Source organism: Dermacentor variabilis, chromosome 9, assembly GCF_050947875.1.
Source record: "Dermacentor variabilis isolate Ectoservices chromosome 9, ASM5094787v1, whole genome shotgun sequence".
Classification (NCBI taxonomy): Eukaryota; Metazoa; Arthropoda; class Arachnida; order Ixodida; family Ixodidae; genus Dermacentor; species Dermacentor variabilis.
The window spans coordinates 127981057-128002594 of record NC_134576.1 but is presented as its reverse complement, the minus strand read 5'-3'; the positions used below and the strand labels follow the sequence as shown (position 1 = coordinate 128002594).

The window sequence follows — 21538 nt, the reverse complement described above, 5'->3', positions numbered from 1 at the left end:
TGGATCAACCTTAATAAAATGGCAGTATTGAGTCATTCAATAGAAACTGCATGAAATATATATGAATGAGGATTTTTCAAAATGTGGCAGCAATTTTACTAATACTTGATGCCTTAATCGCTCAGTAACAATTCTCTATTAATTGAACTTGTGCAGATATTCTGCTCAAAATTATACTTATGCTATAAACTTGTATAAAGTTGAACAAGGTCAAGGTTCACAGGAAGTGAAAGGCTTCAAGTGATCAAGTGGTTGATCAAAGAATGTCCCTGGAGCATATAATTAACAAAGGAATTGTGTTCATCAGGGCAGGAAATGCTTTTCTTGGTAGCTTTCATGTGTACGTAGCCTACTCGCCCTCAATTCAGTAGGAGAAGCTGGTGCATGAGTATAGAGCAAGGGAGTCAATGTATAAGGCAAAATTAAAGATGATCGATGTTTGCTTCCTTTTGAGTTATTGCCACCTCAAAAAGAGCCACCAGCAGCACTACCAACTGTTCCCCCTCTCACGCTTAACACCTCCCACTTTCTTTTTTACGCTTTCATTACCCAAGCTTACTTTATGCACCGGCTTAATCTCCTTCTCACCTATTGAAGGTACGGGGCGATTTACTCATGCCTAAATGCTGCAGCTATAGGGGCCCGTTTACACAAACGACGCTCCACAGGAGTCTTATATGCAGGCGCGTGGAGGTTGCAAGAAATGCCTTTGCGATAGGGACGTCAAGACGCCGCGAGAGTCGCCTTCGATAGCGGTCAAGCACAATCCCGATCGAATTTCTCGATCGCTTTTGGCTCCCTTTTTTGACCTGCGAAAAGGAGCCAATTGCGGCTATTGTATTCAATACTTTTTGTTATTAATTTATGTGCTTGTGTGACCGCAGCTGCCAAGGGTGGCGAGGCCCAGTCGTAAGCCCAGTCAGGCACGTTCAGTGCCTTTTGTCACGTGCCCCAAGGCATTTCTGTAAGGAATGTCTTGGATAAATGACTAAAGAAAGAAAGAAAGAATCGCGATGGTGAAATTCGACCCCGATCGGGCTCGATCACGATCGTAAGAGCTCCGTGATGCACTGCAGCGTAAAACTAAAATGGCTACGTGGGCTGCCGTAATTAATTTGCAGCACATTTGTGGATGGCGCCGAGATCTCTGGTTGTGTGTTTTAAATGTTTTAGCGATTAATGCGCCTTTCTTTCACAGAATTCGGTGTTTGCTCTTGACAGTTAGTGTTTGTTAAGCGCTGCGTTATCATCGATCGTGGCATATCATTCTCGAGCAGTGTTTTCAAGAAAGCAAACGCAAGCAAGGCAGATGACGATTATCGTTGTGGGACAAGCCCCAAAGGATGTAAACTTTTTTAAGAGAGTGGGGACGTGTAGGTGTCTATGTATTTGTCTGGTAGTCTCTGTCAGACGACAGCCTCTGGGAAAATCGGCACCTATTGTTAAAAAGGCTTAGGTTTTGAAACCGAAACCGGTCCGCGTCGCAAGAACCAATCAGCATCGTTGCTTCGCCACATGCACGCGCATGGACTCGCGCGCCTCGGTCGTACCTCGGTCCGAGGGCTCGCGCATTCTCTGCCGTGATCGCCGTAGCGTTCGAACGCCATTTCAGAGCTGCTGTGTCCACCGCCGAGGAGCAGTCATGTCTTGGTAAGTTGCTCATCTATTTCACACGACTCGTACTTACGATGGTGCAGCTCTCAGAGTTGTGTGTTTTGTCCCCCCTTCCATGAAACTCATCTAGGAAGTTCTACTATTACCGCGAAACTTGATTATATGGAAGAAGTGACAGTTTTGATTACGCGTTCCTTCCGCGATCGCTCGCCACGCTGAAGTGTGATTCAGGTGATCGCCTTTGCCTTAAATTTATTTATCTGGATGGTGTCAATCGGTGATTGTAACTGTTCGCAATCGCACATAAATGGCGTGGCTTCGTGGTGTCTCGGACGCCGTGGTCATGGTGTACGTGTGCAGTTCGCTGTTAATGCACGCGCACTTGGTTAAGGCGCAAAATGTCTGCGAAACGTTTTAGTCGCTCTTGGACGTGGCATTAATGCTCGGAAGGGTTTTGAAAGGCATTCGAAAACTCCAGGCACTAAACCGTCACCGCGTTGGGAAAGAATGGAACGCGTTCCACAAAGATGGCGTACGCGTTTTTGAGCACGAGAGCTTCTTTCTCGCGTTTGCGCGCGCCCCTTGAGCGCATGCGAAAGAAAAATCTGGAGACTCAAACAGTATATTTTCCTCACTGATGCTCGATTGTGCGCGATCGGTATTCAATAGCGCTGCCTCGATTGGGTTATTTGCGCACTCGAGCCATCGAGAAATTCGAACGCGCCTGAAAGTGCCTCGTATATGTGACTGGGGTATAATTTGCACAGACGCAAAACAGCTATCGAATGCATGTATTTCTTGCGTCCCTACAGTCGTGGTTGGCTGCTGACGATTTATTGAAACTCGAGGAACCAGGAACACGTTGACAGTAGTTCAGGCGTCGGAGCGAGCACTGGCGAGGCGTTCGATTCTTCAGGTGCGTTCGTGTCAAAAGCGCCAGTACCTTAGCGCGCGGTTTTTTTTTTTTTATTATTGCGTTAGTTCGACTTACGGCATCTAAAGGAATTGCGCACTTCATCGTTGTCGTTTTGTGGCGACTTATCGGTTAGAGCATGTATGATGGAGTTGTGAATGCGAAATCATTTACGTCCAATTCACCGCCGCTGAGCGGACCTTCGAGTTACGAGCTCCTCGCGGGCAGGCGAGCGCGTTGAGTCGCTTATTTTGGCCAACTGCTCCTAGCTTGCACGAGGCCGGTGCACTTTGATCCGTGACCTAATACGATGCCCTCTTCCGATGCTACCTTGCCTGACTACCATATAAACTCATGGGGACATAGCGGATTAAGGCTACAGAGCGAGAACCGACGGAGGCAAAGGAGGCACACAAACGCTGGAGAAGGACGCTTGGCTAGGCGCGTTTTAACTCGACAGCGTTAAGGAGCTCGTGTCGCAGAAAAGCCGGTGTCGTCGGCGGCGTTGGCCGTGAGCGATAAATCCCAGCAGGCACTTCATGAATAAAAAACAACTTGCAAGATGGGCTGGGTGGGAATCGAACCAGGGTCTCCGGAGTGTGAGACGGAGACGTTACCACTGAGCCACGAGTTTGATGCTTCAAAGCGGTACAAAAGCGCCTCTAGTGAACGCGGTGTTGCCTTAGGAACGAGCTGTTTCTAAGGCTCAGGCGTGCGTCGCTTGCTCAGGCGCACATTTCGTTGTCGCGCCGAACGCTGCGTTGCTCGACGCTCACCGCGTCCGATGCGGGGCGTGTAGTCGCTGCGCCGTAGCCCATTGTCTTACACCCCTTGGCGGGTCGACGGGAACGCTGTCGCGTTCCACTCTTGAAGGCGAAGGTTAAGCGTCCTCCAATTTTTTATTTAGCCTTATAAGCCGAGGTGCGGTCAGAACGCAGGTGATCGCCAGCACGGAATTAAACGCGCTGATAACAAAGGCCTCCAAAAGCCAGAGTGACGTGGTGTCGCGGCGATGCCCTCTTCCAACACCCTCTCTGTTGCCTCTTCCCTCACGCAACACCGGCCGCGATTTTGTAGCGATGCCTCTTTCCCGTTGCTAATACCTTTTCGGCGCTTTTCGCGTTCGCGAGTGGCCGCGTTCGACGCTCCGCCGTGCAGAGCGTCTCTTGACCACTCACGAACGCGTGAGTGGTGGTCAAGAGACGCTCTGCACGGCGGAGCGTCGAACGCGGCCACTCGCGAATGCGAAAAGCGCCGAAAAGGCATTAGCAACGGGAAGAGGCATCGCTACGAAATTGCGGGACGCAGCACACTAATGCGCCAGCAGGTATTCCTTCCCTGCACGTTTTGCTCCACCGACGCGCGTTTGTGGCATAGCGTCTTAGCCAGTGGTCATTTAGGTGCCATTTTAATGCGATATCGCATTAAGAAGGTTTTTTAGCTCGGGCCAAACTCCGACGTGGCCCATTCAAATACATGTAAAATGCAGAAACGTTTTTCTGAGATCACCCCTGGACCGATTTTAACAAGATTTGTTGCATATGAGAGAGAAAGTTCAGTTCTAGTGACTGTTGGAAGCCTAATTCGATTTAGGGCCTGAATTTTGTTAATTTTCTATAATCCGGAAGTTTGAAAAAAGATAGAAGCACAAAATTTACAAATTAACAACTCTTCATCAAGAAAAGCTATCACAGTTCTGTAAACGGCACCCATTGGATCATTCAAAGCGGACAAATTCAAATGTCATTTTATATCTTACGTGAATTTGTTACGTTGTGTACGAGGGTTCTGCAAAAGCTGTATTTCCATATTACTAAATTTCTTGAGGTTCGTGTGTAACATATCAATTTAGGCTGCTTTAGATGTACTATTAAAGGCAATTCACATAATTGGGATATCACTTTTCATTGCCGAGTTACACAGTTGTAAACTTGATAGTTTCATTTTCTTAAAATTTTATATTTTTGCCACGTTTTAATAAAGGATTGACGACCTAAATCAAAAATTCGAAACCAACAGTCACTAGATTTTAGGTTTTGCTTTTAAATGCAACAAACCTCGCCGAATTTAGTGCAGTGATTGCCGAGAAAAACGCATTCTCCTCTTACATGTATCCAGATAGGAGCACCCAAGCTAAAAGCTACCTCTTGAGGGCCCCATGTGGCAAAACCAGTGTGGGCGTTGGACATCATTTGGCGAAAAATCATTCTGAACCAGGACATCCGCGTGGTACAGAGGCGCTACTGAAATAATTGAATTTCTCAAAGTAAAACCTAAACACAACCTACAGGCAAGATAGCGTCGGATTGTAATTCGAATATACCAGAAAACAATTCTGTTAAGTGGAAAAACAAACCCCCTTTCCAGTGTTTCTACCATTCATAGAGTGATGCAGCCCGCTTGGTTCCTTGCTACAACACCGTCCAGATGGCACTCGCCTCCACGCATCCGCAAGAAAGCTGCAGTTGCCGGGAAGCGTGACAAACAGTCAGGGATCTCTGAATGCTATCACATTCCACTCCAAATTTTTTCGCTTGTCCAGACGACAGATGCCGGCTTTTTTGCTCAATGGGTCATTTGATGCTTTCGTATCAAAAAGAAAAAACGCGTGCACGCATGCATTATGTAGTGGGGCAACTCTAATTGAAACTTGAATTACTTCTATGAAATTATCTTACCTAATGCCCATTGCATTTGTTTAGGATCATAGCAGGTGCCTGGTTCAGATGTATTTGTTTATGAAGTTATGTAGATATAGTTTCCCGTGTGAAAGCTTCCAACTCCCAGCAGTCGGCCTTTGGTGCTCATTCTTCAGACGTACCCCAATTTGTAGCAGGAGGTTATGAGTGCTGCCCTATCTAATTCGCCATTGGGTCCTTCCTGCATGATTACTTTGTATTTCTCCTCTCTGTGGCTCCCATATTTGTGTAATATGGGTGTGCGTTAAATGGATGTATTTATTGTGAATTTGCTTTGATCACTGCAGTGCAACAAGTAGCCAGAGTGAGAGAAAAATTACCATATTTACTCGGTTATAATGAGCCCTCGATTATAATGTGCACCTTGTTTTCAGACTGAAATTGGATATGTAATGTGCTCTTGATTGTAACATGCACACGGGTTTTCATATACTAAAAAAAAAGCACAAAATGTAATACCCTTATATTGTTCCCTCACAATAGATTTTGATGGTAGCAGAGAAATAGTGATATTTTTTGGCACCCCCCCAAAAAAATGCATTTTGTTTCATCTTTGCCACAGGCACCTTTCGCCAATGCTGTTTGAGTGAGACCCGCCGTGGTTGCTCAGTGGCTATGGTGTTAGGCTGCTGAGCACGAGGTCGCGGGATCGAATCCCGGCCACGGAGGCTGCATTTTGATGGGGGCGAAATGCGAAAACACCCATGTACTTAGATTTAGGTGCATATTAAAGAACCCCAGGTGGTCGAAATTTCCGGAGTCCTCCACTACGGCGTGCCTCATAATCAGAAAGTGGTTTTGGCACGTAAAACCCCATAATTTAATTTTTTGAAGTGAGGTTTATGCTGTTTGAAGTGTGATTAGAGATTTGGACACCACACGTTGCAATTTTTGTTCATGCTTGATTTAATAATGCGCACATAACGTTAGCTAATTTTTCTGGAGAAAGTGCGCTTTAGAATGGATAAATGGGGTACTTTGTGCAAATCGAATGCTTTCGAACTTTTTATGCTGTCCGTTGACTTCCTGGTGCAGACTACCGGGCACATGTTCTTTTTATGCTATACAGAATTTTTACTCATCCACCGCGGCAGATTACTCAGAGAAATTGCTTGCGCAAGAAATCAATGTATAATAGGTTAAAGAAAACTTCACTAAATAGTTTTTTATCTGACTACTAGAAGACACATATTACAATTTACGAATTCTAGTTGGTGAGCCTGCAAAGCATATCCGCTTTGAAGGAATTTTCAGAATGACACCAGTTTCAAGATATCAATTCTCAAAATGTGCAGTGAAACACATGAGTTTCTCATTTGTTTTTGGCTTCAATGCATAAATGACATTTTTTTAAAAAAGCAAGTGGGACAATAGTGCATCTTTATGCAATTGTGATGGCACGTGTACCTAGACCAGTCTCACTTCAATTCAGAACTCACTTCAATTCGTAAATTGCAATGCGCCGTAATGTGATTAGTTCAAAATTTTAATTTGTGAATTAATGAACTTAATTAGTGACAATTCTTAATTCACTTATGCATCTCGATATTTCGTACATGTTCACCTCAAGTAATCCAGCTCAATGACTAGAATTATGCTTCTGCCACAGGTGGTTTCTAAGAATTTTGTCTAATTAAAAAAAAATGGCATCCTGTGTACTTGTACATTTGTGGTACTTTTTGCCCATTGCAAAAAGTACCACAAATTTTTTTTCACTTTCATTGCAAAAAGTACCACAAATTTTTTTCCACTTTCATCTTTTCAAGCAGGCAATAAGTCAAACTTTTTTGGCATTTTCATTGCTTATTACTTTATTAGTTTTTGTACTGTCTCGGTAGTTATTTCCCCCACCCCCCTTATTTTTTACAATATTGCTACTATCTTAACTTACCTTTCACTCTTATTTCCTTGTGCTGCACTTTTTTTCTCAGTCGCCAGACACTTGAGGTGTCCACAGAAGAATGAGGAAGTTGCAATGCCTGCAGCTTTTCCATTCCCTCTTTGGTCCTCCTCTGTTATTGCGACAACTTTGCTCTGCATTTGGCTTTCAATTGTTTTCAAACTTGTAATGACAAGAAGAAATGAATGAAAAAGCTATTGAAGCACTATAATTTGCCTTTTTAAAGTTTATAGCAGTATTTTATTGCTTTATTCAATAATTGCCGGCCACGTAGCAACAGCATAACGCTAGGTTTCCTTCAACATGCGAAAAATCATTAGTTACTGTGTACTTTTTCCATGCAACCAGTTCAAAACATGCGCCAAGCAGGGAGAAAGAGTGTACAAACAATGAGACGTGAAGATCAATCAAGCAGCCAATCAAATTTATTTGACACAAGATTGTCATCATCCATCCTATCCAATTATCCATCTTAGCTGTCACCAAATGCAGCTTGGCTTCTTGGCATAGGGGGCGGTTACGAGGGTTACTTTTCATGGTCACCAAAATAAGGGGGAGGAAGGGGGCCACGAATTGCCGATGCATTTGTCGGTCATCCTGGTGCACAATTGCTGTGAGTCATGCAGTGACCATGTCACTGAAGGCTGAATGAGCAACGCATCTGTCCTTCTCTCTGCTATCACTCTGCGCTTATGCACATTTGACACTGGGAGCTTGGTCTGGTCCTCTGCTGTTGCTTTTCTCGGAACATACCGCGATCTTCTCTTCTGTTATCTCCTCTATTACCATATAAAGCTTTTGATACAATTGATTGCTGCTTCAATCTCCACACCCACCCCCATATACCAGTGAAATCACATGACCACACCTTCTCCTTTTCATATGAGAAGGAACCCTTGGTGAACACACCCTACACCAAGAAGCAGTGTTCCGTTTGGCTAGCACTTTAAACGAATTGCATTGAAAGCGTGTATAACTTATTATTTTTTGTGAATCTGATAAATTTAGGTCCCACATACTGAGATTGTGGACACGAACTACTAATAAAGCAAAAAGAAAAATGTGAGACAAGTTCTTGCAATACTCTAACGCTCACTGACCACTTAATAAATTATTTTGACTGCAATAACTACAGCTGAAGGCAATGAAACCTTTAAAGACTACACTACCTAGTTGGTCATTTGGATGAATATCCTTCATTATTGCCATTGGTTGCATGATTCTAACGAAATTCTACTTGCTGCAGTGTGCACCTGAAGCCTCCTGCCAGCTATGTCCACGCAGGATGATGACATCGCGCTCTGCACTATATTGGCGCACCTCAACAACGCTGTGAGAGCTGATGAAGGCTTGCCTATCTCCAGGCTGCAAGGCATCCTTTCACAGCTTCCACCTTCAGTCCGGGGCAGGTTCGGGGCAACTACTGAAACGATACGGTTGGTCGCAAGACTGTATCCCGGCACAATTGTTGTAGGACCAGACAACAGAGTTTATACGTCCACACAACCTCGCGCATCTGCCAAGAACAGTGCAGCGAAGAGCCGCAATCCCGCTGACGAGAAACGCCCCGACACGACTGATGCACCCATTGAGCTGTGCAATGTGACCGGCACAGTCTCAAAGTTGTTGATGCTTTATGGATTTGTTGATTTAACACACCCCCTCAGAGCTAGTGTTTTTTTCGACAAGAGATTCTTTGAGAAAAACAGACACTATGACCTGACCAAGTCGGGGCTCAAGCTAGGTGACGTCGTCATACTAGACGCAGTGAAAAGCCCACCAGGTCACAGAGCGAAATATCAGGCCACTCGCATAGAACTTCTGCGAAAAATGGCAAATACCAGCAGCCCCGCACCGAACCAGGCGGTGTGGCAGCCAGGTAGCGGCAGCATGACCAATCGATTTTCTGGCAAAATCCAGGCTGTGAATCCAAGCCATGGGTTTATATTATTTGGTGAGGATAATAAAGAGTGCGCTTATTTTTCTATTGACAACATTGACAAGTCCTTGCTCCAGCCAGAAAAGAGTTTGAATGACTTGTTTAGCGTCGGGGACAATGTTCTCTTCGATGTCCAACCAAATCCTAAGCCGACCAGCTATGCCAAGTGGTGGGGCACCAATGTGAACAAAGTGCAAAGTGCCGAACTTTCCCACGCCAACGACAGCGGTGACGAAGCATTTCTGTCCGACAATGACATCGCTGAGCTACTGCTCGACCAAAAGGAGTTCTCTGCGCGAAGGAAAATGTCCGGCATCCAGGGCTCTTTCTTCCCGAACTCCAAGGTTACGGGTCTTGTATCCGTTGTTGAACCCAATGTCATGGTCCTAGTGCCAGACACAGTTGCATACTGCAACGGAAGGAAGATAAGGTCATTCGGCGAGATGTTGAAGGACAGCGCTGTCTCAGAAGATTTAGACGTCTTTGTAGACGCTGTCGAAGTGGAGCGTGACACGTGGGTAGCAACGCTCATGTGGACTGGTGAACGGCCCGAGCACCCCCCCGTCGAGCAGAGCGAAAGCGCGTTTCACAACGCCCTTGCTGTCGCTATGAGTGAAATGCCCACGGGCACTCGCGACCTGGAAGCGGGAGACCTCGGTATCTTCAGCACGCCTCCCAAGTTCTGCTCCGCTGCCGATGTTGACCATTCGGTCGTGGTCTACCCTCACAGTAAGGGGATCCTCAAGGCTGTGAACGACAGCAGCGCAGTGTGCGAGGTGCAGGAGCCAGAGGGATGCAGGAATGTGGAGTTCTTCACATTCCACAGGAACAACGTGCCCCACGTAGGCCACTTCAAGAACATCCTCCGCGAAAACGACGTCGTTCAGATCGACTACATGGTCGGTACGGTTGGCGGGAGGGAGGAGGTGTGCTGTCGCCTCGTGTGGCAGGGCGAAAGGCCAAGCGTGCACCAGACGAGTCCCTCGGAGTTTGGCCTGCTACTGAAGGCCAGGGCAGCGCAGCAAAACATCCCTGCAGTGCCGGGCAAGCTCAGCGCACTGGCGTAAGTTGTGGAAAGGTTTGATGTTTTATTCAAATTGTGTTTCTGTCACTGTTTTTAAGTTGCCCAAAGTGAATCTAGTATAATTGCACGAACCACGACTGAGTGCTAAGCACAACAGAGCACATTTCGCACATAGCAGGCGAACGCTATGAAGGCTAGAGCGGCTTGTCTCACAGCCTTATTTGCGGCTAAAGAACAGTGCATCACATATGAAAGAAAATCTACACTATCTGTTAATTCAGTGTAATGTGAGGCATCATACATTTATGTTGCAAAATATGATGTCACTATGTGACATGGGAGGCACCATAGATTGGAACCTCTTTAGCTCCGCACTAATGAAGTGGCACGTTTCTGTGACCAGTGGCCACAGCCTGCAGTTTCTGCTTACGCTGCAACCAAACAAATGATGCACACTGGAAGCACAAGACTGCACTAATCACCTTATGGCCACATGTTGCAGTTGTGATTTTAAGTAAATTATTCCAGAGAAAGCATTGCAAATTAACATGTAACTAGCAAAACACACTTGAGTGAAATTCCTATAGCCGCACTGCTTGCATGGCAACCGCAGCGTTGCCTGCTAAGTGTGAACGTAGCATAGTGAACATTTCATTTCTCTAGTTAGCATCTCACATGAAAATGCCTAGAGTTGTCTCCACAGGTTGCACTTTTGTCCTTCACACCATGTATAACTAGGTTACATGGTTGGATGAACTGCAGTCATCAGAGAACTTTTAGCTGTGTTGTATGTGACCTGTGGGGCAGCCCCTCTGGTGTGGGTGCTGTAATACAGGCCTAACGTTTTGTTGTCACTTCTTGTATAATGTAAACATCTTTGGCTGAAATCTGTCTGTGAAATCTGAATCTGTTTGGTGCGTGTTAAATCTGAACGTGAGCTGCGAATCCGAGACGCAGAATCTATTTGAGGGAGACAATCGGGAAGAGAGAAATATCTCCATCCAAGTTTGAAAAATGAGTCCTGATGTTGCAATGACAATTCAGTTTCTTTCTGGGAAGCCGAATCAGCCTCGAGATATTGTAACTCTGATTTCTTGAACATGGATAGAGTCAGAGTCAGAAATGGTTTTATTTAGGCATTAAATTACAAAAATTTGGGTATACAGAATGAGGTCCCACAGTCGGACTGAATTGGGACCTCCTATGGTAGCGAATGTAGAAAAATAATTTAGAGCAGCGTGCATACACCAGTAGTGAAATCAAACAATAAAATACATCACAGGCAAAAGAAAAAAGAAACAGAGCAGCAAACAAAGGAACCAAAAGCCACAATTACACAGGCTAAAAAGCAAAAGTAATTCAACACACCTAAGCAGTTGTCAGATGGTTACAGGGTGAAAATACTAAAAATAAACGAAAAAAAATAGTCTATTTTCAGCAATTTAAAGAACCCCTGATGAGATGCTTCATGAAAAAAAGGTTGTGGACAGGTAGCTATGATAGGGAATGGGACAAAATTTAAGTAGCAACAATTATGCAGAATATGGCATGGGTGTGAGGAAAGGTCCGAGTTCTTTCTTGAATTTTTCAATTGATTGAGAGCTTTTGATTGCCGGTGGTATGATGTACCAAAGACTGATTCCGGTGAAGTATGCCATTTGTTTGCCATAGTTGGTATGAACAGAAGTTAAAATGGAATTCTGATTATGTGCAAACCTTGTCAAGTCAGTATTCGCTAGGTTGGATTGAGGGATGATGAACAGAGGAAGCTGATTGTTGATTTCCTTTAATAATATACCTAGCTTGTATTTGAGTGTTATCAACCGTTAGGATGTTGTTGGCACGTAAGATTTCTTTTGTGTCGCTGCTATATGGACTACAGGTAAGTATTCTAATGGATTGATTTTGTAAAGTTTGAAGGGAGACAACGTGGCTGCTGTAGGTATTGCCCCAAGATGTGATACAGTAAATAGTATGGGAATGAATAAAAGCGTAGTATAATGAAAGTAATGTAGGTTGAGAAAATATATCACGAGATTGAATTAAAATATGTATGCCGTAAGCTATTTTTTTTCGTAGGTGGGCAACATGCGAGTGAAGTGGTTTACGGTCGAGGCTTTGCTTGTATGGTGTCACCTTTTTGCAGACTCCCCCCCCTTTCCTTGCTTTGTTGAAATGTGCAACTGATCAGCACAGCATGCCCACAGGCATAGCATGAATTAAATCGAATGAATAAAGTTGCATCTTTTCATATAGCTGACTACACACAACCAAAAGCAGCAAGGTGCAACACCTATGTTGGGATACTTTTAACTGTTATTCGCTGACATAAATTCTTTTTTTATTTGGGGCATGACCGTGCACAGTGAACCACAGTCTCACGGCGATGGACGCGGAGGGCCAAGCAGTCCGGCTCCAGGACCCAGTTGCTCCAAATGGCCATCGTCAGCTTTGCATGGAAGGAAACCGGTTGACAAGCAGAATGGTGAGCTTGGCGTATGCTTCGTCTTGTGACATTTGATACATTTGATACATTTAAAGAAATGTATGCTCTCTGGGGCTTCATAATTATGACAGCACAAAATATGAAGATGAAGGGACGAAATGAAGTGGCAGGACTATGCGCTGGCTATCGACTGATGCTTTCTTGTTGGAAAAAGCATTTTGCAGAAATGCAAGCTTTATCTCGCACATGCTCGCCATAATGACACGCCATCACGCCACTATCTAACAAAATGCACCTGCATCAATATAAAATGCCTGTTTCAATAAACATCAGCTGAAAATCAGTGTACAATCCTGTTATTTTACAGCAGAGCTGTTTATGTCTAGGTTATGGCAGATCTAGTCCCCGTGGACATGGACCAACTATTTTTCATACGTGGACCGATCCCGAAAATGGTGCAATGCCGGGCTGACCCGCAGCGAAGGTGAAGCAGGCGCTAAGCAACGGAGGGGCCCAATTTTTATTAGTCATATCATAAGAAGCGAACAAAGATTGTTGTCCTTGGTGTCAGTGTTTGTTGGCTTCTTATGATACGGTTATAGTGTAGTAACATACAGATAGTGTACGACAGGCAGTGTAGGATTGATTGTGAATAATACGAATGGCTTGATTTTGGATATACTCATGAGACCCCTTGTAGTATGTATTGCACATTGCCTCTAATACTTTTCAAAATTAGCTCAGAAGAGATTATGTGCAGGGTGTTTACCAACCTGGAAAACCGGGAATTCTCAGGGATTTTGAGTAGTCTGAAACAACTCGGGGAAAACTCAGGGAATTTCTGCCTCAATCAGGGAAAATTAGCTGTAATTTTATTGAAGGGGTCGAAAGCCACAGTAATGCTGGCTTGAGTAACAGACAGGAATCGTAATGAATCGTCTTTGACACCCTGTCGTCGGCTGGGGGAGTTGCCAGTGTACAGACAACGACCGACTCTTCCGATTCCCGATAATTTGGACGGCTTCGCGCCACCACCACGTACCCCATAGAGTCAATGTATCATAACGTCGGAAATTTCGGACGCAAGAACTCTTCGCCGCCAGATTTTCCGGACGTTTTGCCGTGACCGCAGGTCAGAAACTGCATTAATCAAAGCCACCACCACTGCCATTTTGATTACATCGCCGCCTCGAATTAGCGCTCTCACACGCAGATCCACTGGCAGCCATAGCCACCACTTGCGGCAATGCTAGGCCTAGATGCTTCGACGTTCGCTATGAGCTTCTTGCCTTTGGGTGCCGCATTTTTTATTGAAAGAATTCGCTGCTGTCAGCAATGGCACAGACTTCACTTTTGTGGTCCTTGCGATTGGCTTAGAAGCTTGGAAAGCACGATATGTTGCATAATTCCGGTTCCCGAAAGTCGGCTTCACCTCTGTACAGAACTGTTACTTGGTGAAGCATACGCAAAAGTATTGCAGTGAAACATAAGCGGTGGTGGTGGTAGAAACATTTTATTCAAGAAGTTAATAAGAGAGTTGCTTGCTGTGCGCCTGAGTGGCAGCCCCTATTCCGGGACGCCAATGGAGATGGCCGCTGCCCAGGCGCGTGCGAGGGAAGGGGCTGTTGCCACGGGAAACAGTATGTATTCTTTAATTATACACACGTGCACCCGGTATTTCCTGTCACAGTGTGAGCACCAATATGCCTAATATGTGTACCATCAGGCCTGCAGAGCGTTTTCCAATGTCCCTGTGGCGGATTGAGCCCTTAAGGGCAGTATAATACATGCATTTCTTTTTTTCCAACCGGCCGATTTTTTTGACGTTTTCGCGGCCTCTAAGGAGTTCGAAAAATCGGACGTGGATGGTGCAACTGACCAAGAAGATGCTTAAGATGGTCCGTGGGGTGAATGCGTGGCGGAAAGAGGACAAGAACAGAAAGGACCTACACATTGAGGAATGAACGGGAAAGGAAGTGTGCTGCCGCCGCTTTTAAGGAGCTTGATCTCAAAAACCAAGTTTTAGCTGACGCCGAGATGCAGGTGTCCCTCACACAAACCAAAAGAAACTTTTTAAAGCTGTGAAGCATTACACTGAGGCATCATACGCAGGCTGGTAGTATGTCGGGAGAGTTGAGGTTGACTTACGAGCTGTTGAGAGAGGATCTCAATTATGAAAAAGTTCGTGCTTCGTACCACTGAGCTTGCTATCAATTGATAGAAATAGCTCATATTCGAAAATACTTGCTCCTGTATGCATCTCCTTTTTATTTATATTAGAGAATGTCCGACTCGATTTGCAAATTGTTTTCGAAGACATTTTATTTGCTGTGCATATTACTAACCCCTCCCTTCTATTCTCTTTTTGAATAAAATAAACATTACTCCTTAGTATTCAAATTGCATTAGGTCATTTTTTTTTTCATATGCTTACTAGAGAGTGACAGCATCTGGCGATATGGTTTCAGCCCGTCTTGACATAAAACATAGTTCTGCATCACTCAGGGAATTTTGCAAAGGCACTCATGGAAAATCTGGAAAACTCGGGGAATTTGGAAATGTCAACTAGTTAGACACCTTTTATGTGGAAGATTCATACAGGATATAAAGTCTGATGCTTGTGGAACTGTGTGAATGTGGTTTAAGCTCATATGTGCTGTCAGCTTTCCTAAACGTTTGCACTAACTTGATCTAAACCATTGTGTAGGCACAGATGACAAAATGCAAGCACCCGTGAAGAACGTTTTGAATGCCACGAGTTGACAGGAGAAGCCGTGATGTTAAATGTTCACCTGTGTTTAAGCAGAGAAAAGCAGCATTTTACAACAAGAACATAAATTGATAATTACTTTCTTTGTGTGCATGAAGATGCTGTGATCAGCATCTAACTGTGGTAATTAAACTAAAAAAATGTTTTTTTCATCTTAGTAAAATAGCAGTCGGTAATAAGAACCGAACTTATAAAGCAATTAAACAGCTGAGTCGCCTTTTTGAGGACAATGCGGTATCCACTGCAGAGAAAGCTACCTCTTTGCATGTCCTAATGTTGTCACTAATATTTTTTTATGTTGCGTTTCAGTAACCAGCCCACCACTACCCTTGGGTTCTGCCACTGGCAACGTAAGTGATAGTACAGGTCACTTGTGACCTGTGGGCAGAATGTTTTACTTTAAAACATACAGATGATTTGTAAAACGGGCAGTGAAGGAGGCAGTCAGCACACAAAAACGGAATAAGAGTGTACACTGGAATTTTGATGTGTTGGAGAATGCAACGCTAGAAAGACTCATTGACAGTGTGCAAAATATTTATAACAAATTTGAAAACTAGCGTGTATGATTCCTGAACTAGCATGTGAGAAAAGGGATGTGGACACGAAAAAATAAATTTAGTTTGTAGTAGTGCATACTGATGCAAAAAAAAAAAGTTATTTAAAATAGATAGGCACAAAAATTAGTGTTTGGTCTTGTGCATGTTTGTGTTGCTGCTGTTATGCTTTCATAAGAATCATGAATCCTCGCCAACTAGCCTAGTTTCAAGTGTCACTGAAAGTTAACATGGTGTGAGACAATAATGAATGTTTAAAAATGTTTGTTTTGGCACTAAAAAGAATCGAATCGTTTAAAGTGATTATTACTGATTGATTTTACTGCAAAGCTTTTATGATGGTGCTGTTCATTATTTGACAATTGGTTATTATTAATCAAAAAGAAAGTGGAATTTCATTTTTCTGTTGTCAGCACAAATTGAAATGAAAACAGGAGAACCCTGATCACAACGTGTGCTATGCATCACTGCATAGAGCTGTAGCTGATTTAAGCATGTATGTGCACTTTGGAGCACATACAAGAAAAATCGCTGTTACTAGTAGACTCCCCAGAAACATTTTTTCAGAATCTTGCTCCTGTTCTTTGTCGAATCTTGTTCTTGCAGAGTATTATGTACAGTTACTGCAACCAAATGGCAAGATTTGCTTGTTCAAATTGTGTTAGGAAGCTATGGTCTAGGCCATGCATGGAAGACACGTGTCTCCTTTTCATTCGCTTCCTGGAGGGGGAGGCTGAGAGCCACGCATGATTACTTGCCACTGTGCTCATACTTTGCTATGGTGTAGTAGATGCTGAACGATGAGACAATATTGATATGAGCAATATTGTTAAGAACACTGTTACCTGTCTTGTGATATTTTCATACCATTTGGTGTATTTCATGTTGTAACAGTGACAACCATGTGTGGATGGTGCTACAACTGTTTTTTAGAGGGGAGGAAGGGTTCTTGAAGCGTGTTTGAAGCTTAAGCTTAACCAAGTCATGACCGTTATTCAGTGCAGGTCAATATGCAGTATGTAGTTACTTAGCTGTAGTACGTAATTACAAATGTCGCATCTCGCTCTGCCAATGGTTCGGCAGAACAGTGAGCCTCAGCAGCACAGCCACGTTAAGAGCACTATTGCTGAGAACAATATTTTCATACCGTTTCGCGCATTTCACATTGTAACAGGGAGAACCATGTGTGGATGCTGCTACGACTATTTTTGGGAGGGGAGGAAGGGTTCTTGAAGCGTGTTTGAAGCTTGAACTCTCATTGGTCATCACCAAGTCGTGACTGGTATTTAGTGCAGGTCGATATGCAGTATGTAGTTACAAAGCTGTAGTACATAATTGCAAATGTCGCATCCTGCTGTGCTGGTGGTTCGGCAGAACAGTAAACCTCAGTAGCACAGCATGCCAGCATAGCAGAGGCGAGGTGGACCTGTGGAACCACGGAAAGGAACGTTACAGAGAAAGGTGAACATGCACATCTGGTTTCAAAGAAAATTTGCAGATCCAATCCATTGCTTGAATCTAAATGTCACAAAGCTTGTTTGAGTTGGCGAACTAGCAGCGGTAGTGAATGACGAACATACAGCCTCAATGCCTGTAGCTGTTAGCTTTTTGTGTCAAAGCATGTGTTGATGGGGGTTGTATACACGGAGGAGTATGACAGATATGCAAATGCATTTAATGCTTTTGCATCCCTTGTGTCACAGTGGCACATTTCCATTCTGGGGGATTGGCGAAGGATGGGCAACTTACCCCATGGCGCCTATCCAGTGACTCAAGCTGTCTACTTGGCTAGAAAGCACCTGCAGTGTGTAACAATGAGGCAAAGAAAGCTGTCATTTAAATTGTTTTTCTACATCGTCAGTCTTGTTTCAGTTCCTGCTCCATGTATGCCAAAATGCAAACACATGTTTTGCAGGCTACCATGAATAGGACATCCACTGCAGCTGGGCCCTCCCTGGAGCCTACAGTCTACGTCTTCTCGGGCAGGAAGGGCACAGTGATGGAAGTCTCCGACTGTTCCGCCAAGGTGGAAGCCAGGGAGGGGCAGACCATCCGGGAGGTGACGGTCAGTGTGGACTGCTTCTACAGGGACGGCAGGACAGTCGTGTGCAAACTCAACCAAGTTCTCCACAAGGGGGACATTGTCAACATTGACTACATGGTTGGCAGAATGGGCTGCAAGGACAGCGTCTACTGCAACCTGGCCTGGCAGGGCCGGAAGCCTCAGGGAGTGGTGTGCCTTAGCCCGGATGAGTTTAAGGACAAGCTCAGCCCTCGTGGGTCAGGCAACCCTTTCATCAGTGACCTGCAAAGGCATGCTTGTGGCATTTTTACTCTTTCTTTCCCTACGCTTTCTTTGGAATTATCTGTTACTTTTACTTTGTACAATTGTGGACTTACAAAAAATTGGGCTCTCCTTGGATCTCCTTGTTCTTTTAGCTCATTGGCTGGTCAGTGCCTTGAATTTGGCAGTCTTGTTGACGTGCAGTGGCATACGAGGAGGGTTTATTGGCCAGTTACGTGCTTCTAAGCTCAGATTATTAGTGCCCATGGTTGAAAGGACACTCCGCATCAGCCATGTCTGCCACCTTGGCCGTGAGCTGCACTGGCTAACATTCCGAGGGCTAAATCTGCACACTAACACCCAAGAAAGTGGACAGGGAGATCAGTGCCATGGTAGCGTAATTGATCTAGCCATGGAGTTTTGGTGCTAAAATTATTAGAGCGAACTCTGGTACTGCAATTGTTCAACTACCCAAGCGGATGATGGGTTAGTACATGTATTTGTCTGATCTTTGTTATTGTGGCTTCAGATGTCCTTGTGACTTTGTTCTCTATGACGTATCTGCCTTTATCGGCCTGAATTTTTTAATTTTCTAGATGCGCAAGGCAAGAAGGCTCTGCTTATGTGCAGTCATGGCAAATTGAGTTTCTATTCCAGTGTTTTGTTGAAGACAACCAGTTTGCTTAGTCACGACACTGTCTGAAGCCAGAAGGATGAAGTTTAGCCAAATCAATGTAATAACCATCATTTCCATGCTGGCTGAATTGCCGTGTTTGTAGTGCCCCTAGACACTAGTGCAGGAGTTCCCTTTAGTGATTTTTGTGGGAAACACTATGGGTGCATGTATGATATGGTATATGTGGGTTCGGGCCTCATCTGCTGCAAGTTATCTTTTTGCTGACTTTCATTTGCCTTATTATTTCCTCATTTCAGTGAAACATAATAACCCTATCGTTTCCTCTGGCTTCATTGTCTTTCAAAACTTCATATGATTGTGACTAACCAAACCCTCCTTGGATCCATTTGTTTTCAACTCGCAGACTGTAATGTTTCCGCGACTTGACACCATTGAAATTGAAGTGCCTGCATCATTTTGAGTTTTCAGAGTGGCAGTTCAGGGGGAACACAAGTGATGAGAACTGTAGGTGCTGGCTAGGCTTGACTTATGGCTTATCAAGTACAGTTCCGACTGCAGCCATGCAAGTCCCCCTTCCTGCAGCAGAAGTGCAACAGCGTATTGTTGGAACACTGAGTTTCCGGTGGAGAACCATTTGCAGGTGTTAGTAGCTAGCGTCCCATAGTGAGTGAGTCTGTCAGCCTTGGTGTAATGCAGGACAAGATAAATGTGGTTGTGCGGAGATGCTAATATAGCATATGACATCAGGAAGCATTAATGTGATGTGAGGTACCACAGAATTTCGTGGGACAGAGTTTCCTAGAGTTGACAGAGTTGCCTAGAGCTTCCTACAAAGGTTACTAAGGGGAACCCTGGCACTTGTTTCTGCAAGTAACTTGGTTCAGTTGGCAAGGCAATGATGGGCGGTAGAGTTGAGCCTCCTCGTAACGAAGCCGCATCAGACAAAAACACCTTTGTGAGTATCCAGCACTTGTTGCAAGCATGTATAGGTGGTGTCCAAGTACAGTGCTCACATGACTGCTTCCTGACAGTGACAAACAGTTCTCAAAGGCAATGCTTTTGCGGGCAGTATGCGCTGGAAGCAATTGCAGAGCTGCAAACACGTTGTGGTCCCACCTTGTTTTGGACACCTCCCATTTGGTTAGGGCTCATACCAGTGAGAAACATTTTAGATTTACTTTTTTATATCTGTTAATATTTTATATACATGTTTGTTACGTCCAGGTTCAGCTGTATGTGGATTTGCCCTAGCTTTGTCCTCGTGGCTTCAAACGGCTTTGTGACTTCTTGTTTTCAACAAAATGTTGCGCTATAAGTGCAACAATTCGCAATGATTATGCATGTGTCAAGAGGCTTATTGCCTTGCCATGCATATAAGGGCAGCTACAGTTAATTTCCAATTTTTTGGACTTCCTAGGGACCGCGAAGACGTCGGAAAGAAAGTCCAAAAAAGATTAACGCTTACCTTTAACTGCCCTCAAGGGCTTAAATCGCCACAGCCCTATCTGAAATAGCTTTAAAGGCCTGTTAGTACAATTATTAGTAATCTCTGTGATGCCGGGCACATACATATTATGTCCCCCCATCAGTATCCCCTTTGCACTATTTGTGTGCTTCAGCGCACTACATTGTGTACGCTTGACTGCTTAACGTCACTATCACGGCGAAGCTGACTTACGGAAACCAGCATTAGGCAACGCTTTAAACCCTTGCTGTGCTTCTTTGACGCCATCAGTGAGGATGACAAAGGCGGAGTCGGGGCATTGCCGACCGCGGCAATTCCTTTAAATGAAAAACACGACCCTGAATAGCGGGAAGCATGATAGTGCACATTGAAGCACCTAGGCGTAACAAAAGCACAAGATGACTACTATGGCTGCCAGTGAATTGGTACGCGAGAGCGTTGGTTCAAGGCTGGGAGATAATCAAAATGGTGACTGTGGCAGCTTCAATTCCATTTCGAACTTGCGGCAATGGCAAAACGTCTGAAAAAAATCGAACGATGAAGGGTCTCAGCGTCTGAAACACTGGGGTACATGTTGGTACAGTGAATGCGTCAAAATTATCAGGCACATCCGAATAATCGGTCGTTCACTGTACATGATTGTTTGAAAATTTTGAAAGCTAAAGAATAGAAAAACACTTTTCAAGAATGCCTGAAGCCACAAGCACAAAGATTGGACAAATCCTTGTGCTACCCTTGTTCCCACAGACGATTGCAGTGCCAGGGCTCCCAGTAATTTTTGTAGGAAACTGGGTACCAAGTGTTTGCTCCTAAACTCTGCTTCAAGGCTTGATAAACACTCCTTGATACTTCACTTGTTATGCTACAGGCGTTGGTGGCATGACGCCGCTATGAGATAGTCATGCCTGCTCAGCAGAATTTCCAAGACAAATCGCAACTTTTTGAAGTATCTGTGCTTGAAATTTACAATAAAGGTGCATCGGCATTCCAATGAAGGTCATCCCAAATTGGTAGAGGAATGATTTTGGGATACGGTTAACAGGAATGCAAATGTATGTTATAGGACGGTTTTTCTTTTAGTGCTTTTGCTTTGCTTTTTTTAAAATACCATTCTGGCAAATGCATTCTGGGATTCCAGCGAAGGACCTGGGCAGAAGAGCACCCTGTATCTGTTGCGCTGATGTTATGCCATCTCAGTGTTGAAAAGGGAAAGGGACAAAGACGACTGAAGAACGCAGGACTAGCACTGGAAGGATTCATTTAGAAGCATTACGTAGATATACGAATCGC

General features: G+C 44.4%; 1 protein-coding gene across 5 annotated transcripts in view; it reads left to right on the top strand.

Annotated features, from left to right (window-relative positions):
* Positions 1-1527: 1527 nt before the first annotated feature.
* Positions 1528-21538, top strand: part of LOC142557457 (uncharacterized) — a 32756-nt gene continuing 12745 nt past the window's right edge. For 3 of the 5 annotated variants that reach the window (XM_075669316.1, XM_075669317.1, XM_075669315.1), the window contains exons 1-5: positions 1528-1650; positions 8373-10128; positions 12456-12574; positions 15615-15655; positions 17778-18175. In XM_075669316.1, the coding sequence (XP_075525431.1) occupies positions 8399-10128; positions 12456-12574; positions 15615-15655; positions 17778-18175 (2288 nt within the window). In that variant the 5' untranslated portion in view covers positions 1528-1650; positions 8373-8398. The remainder of the gene's footprint in view (positions 1651-8372; positions 10129-12455; positions 12575-15614; positions 15656-17777; positions 18176-21538) is intronic. The other 2 variants (XM_075669319.1, XM_075669318.1) reach the window with 1 other exon arrangement.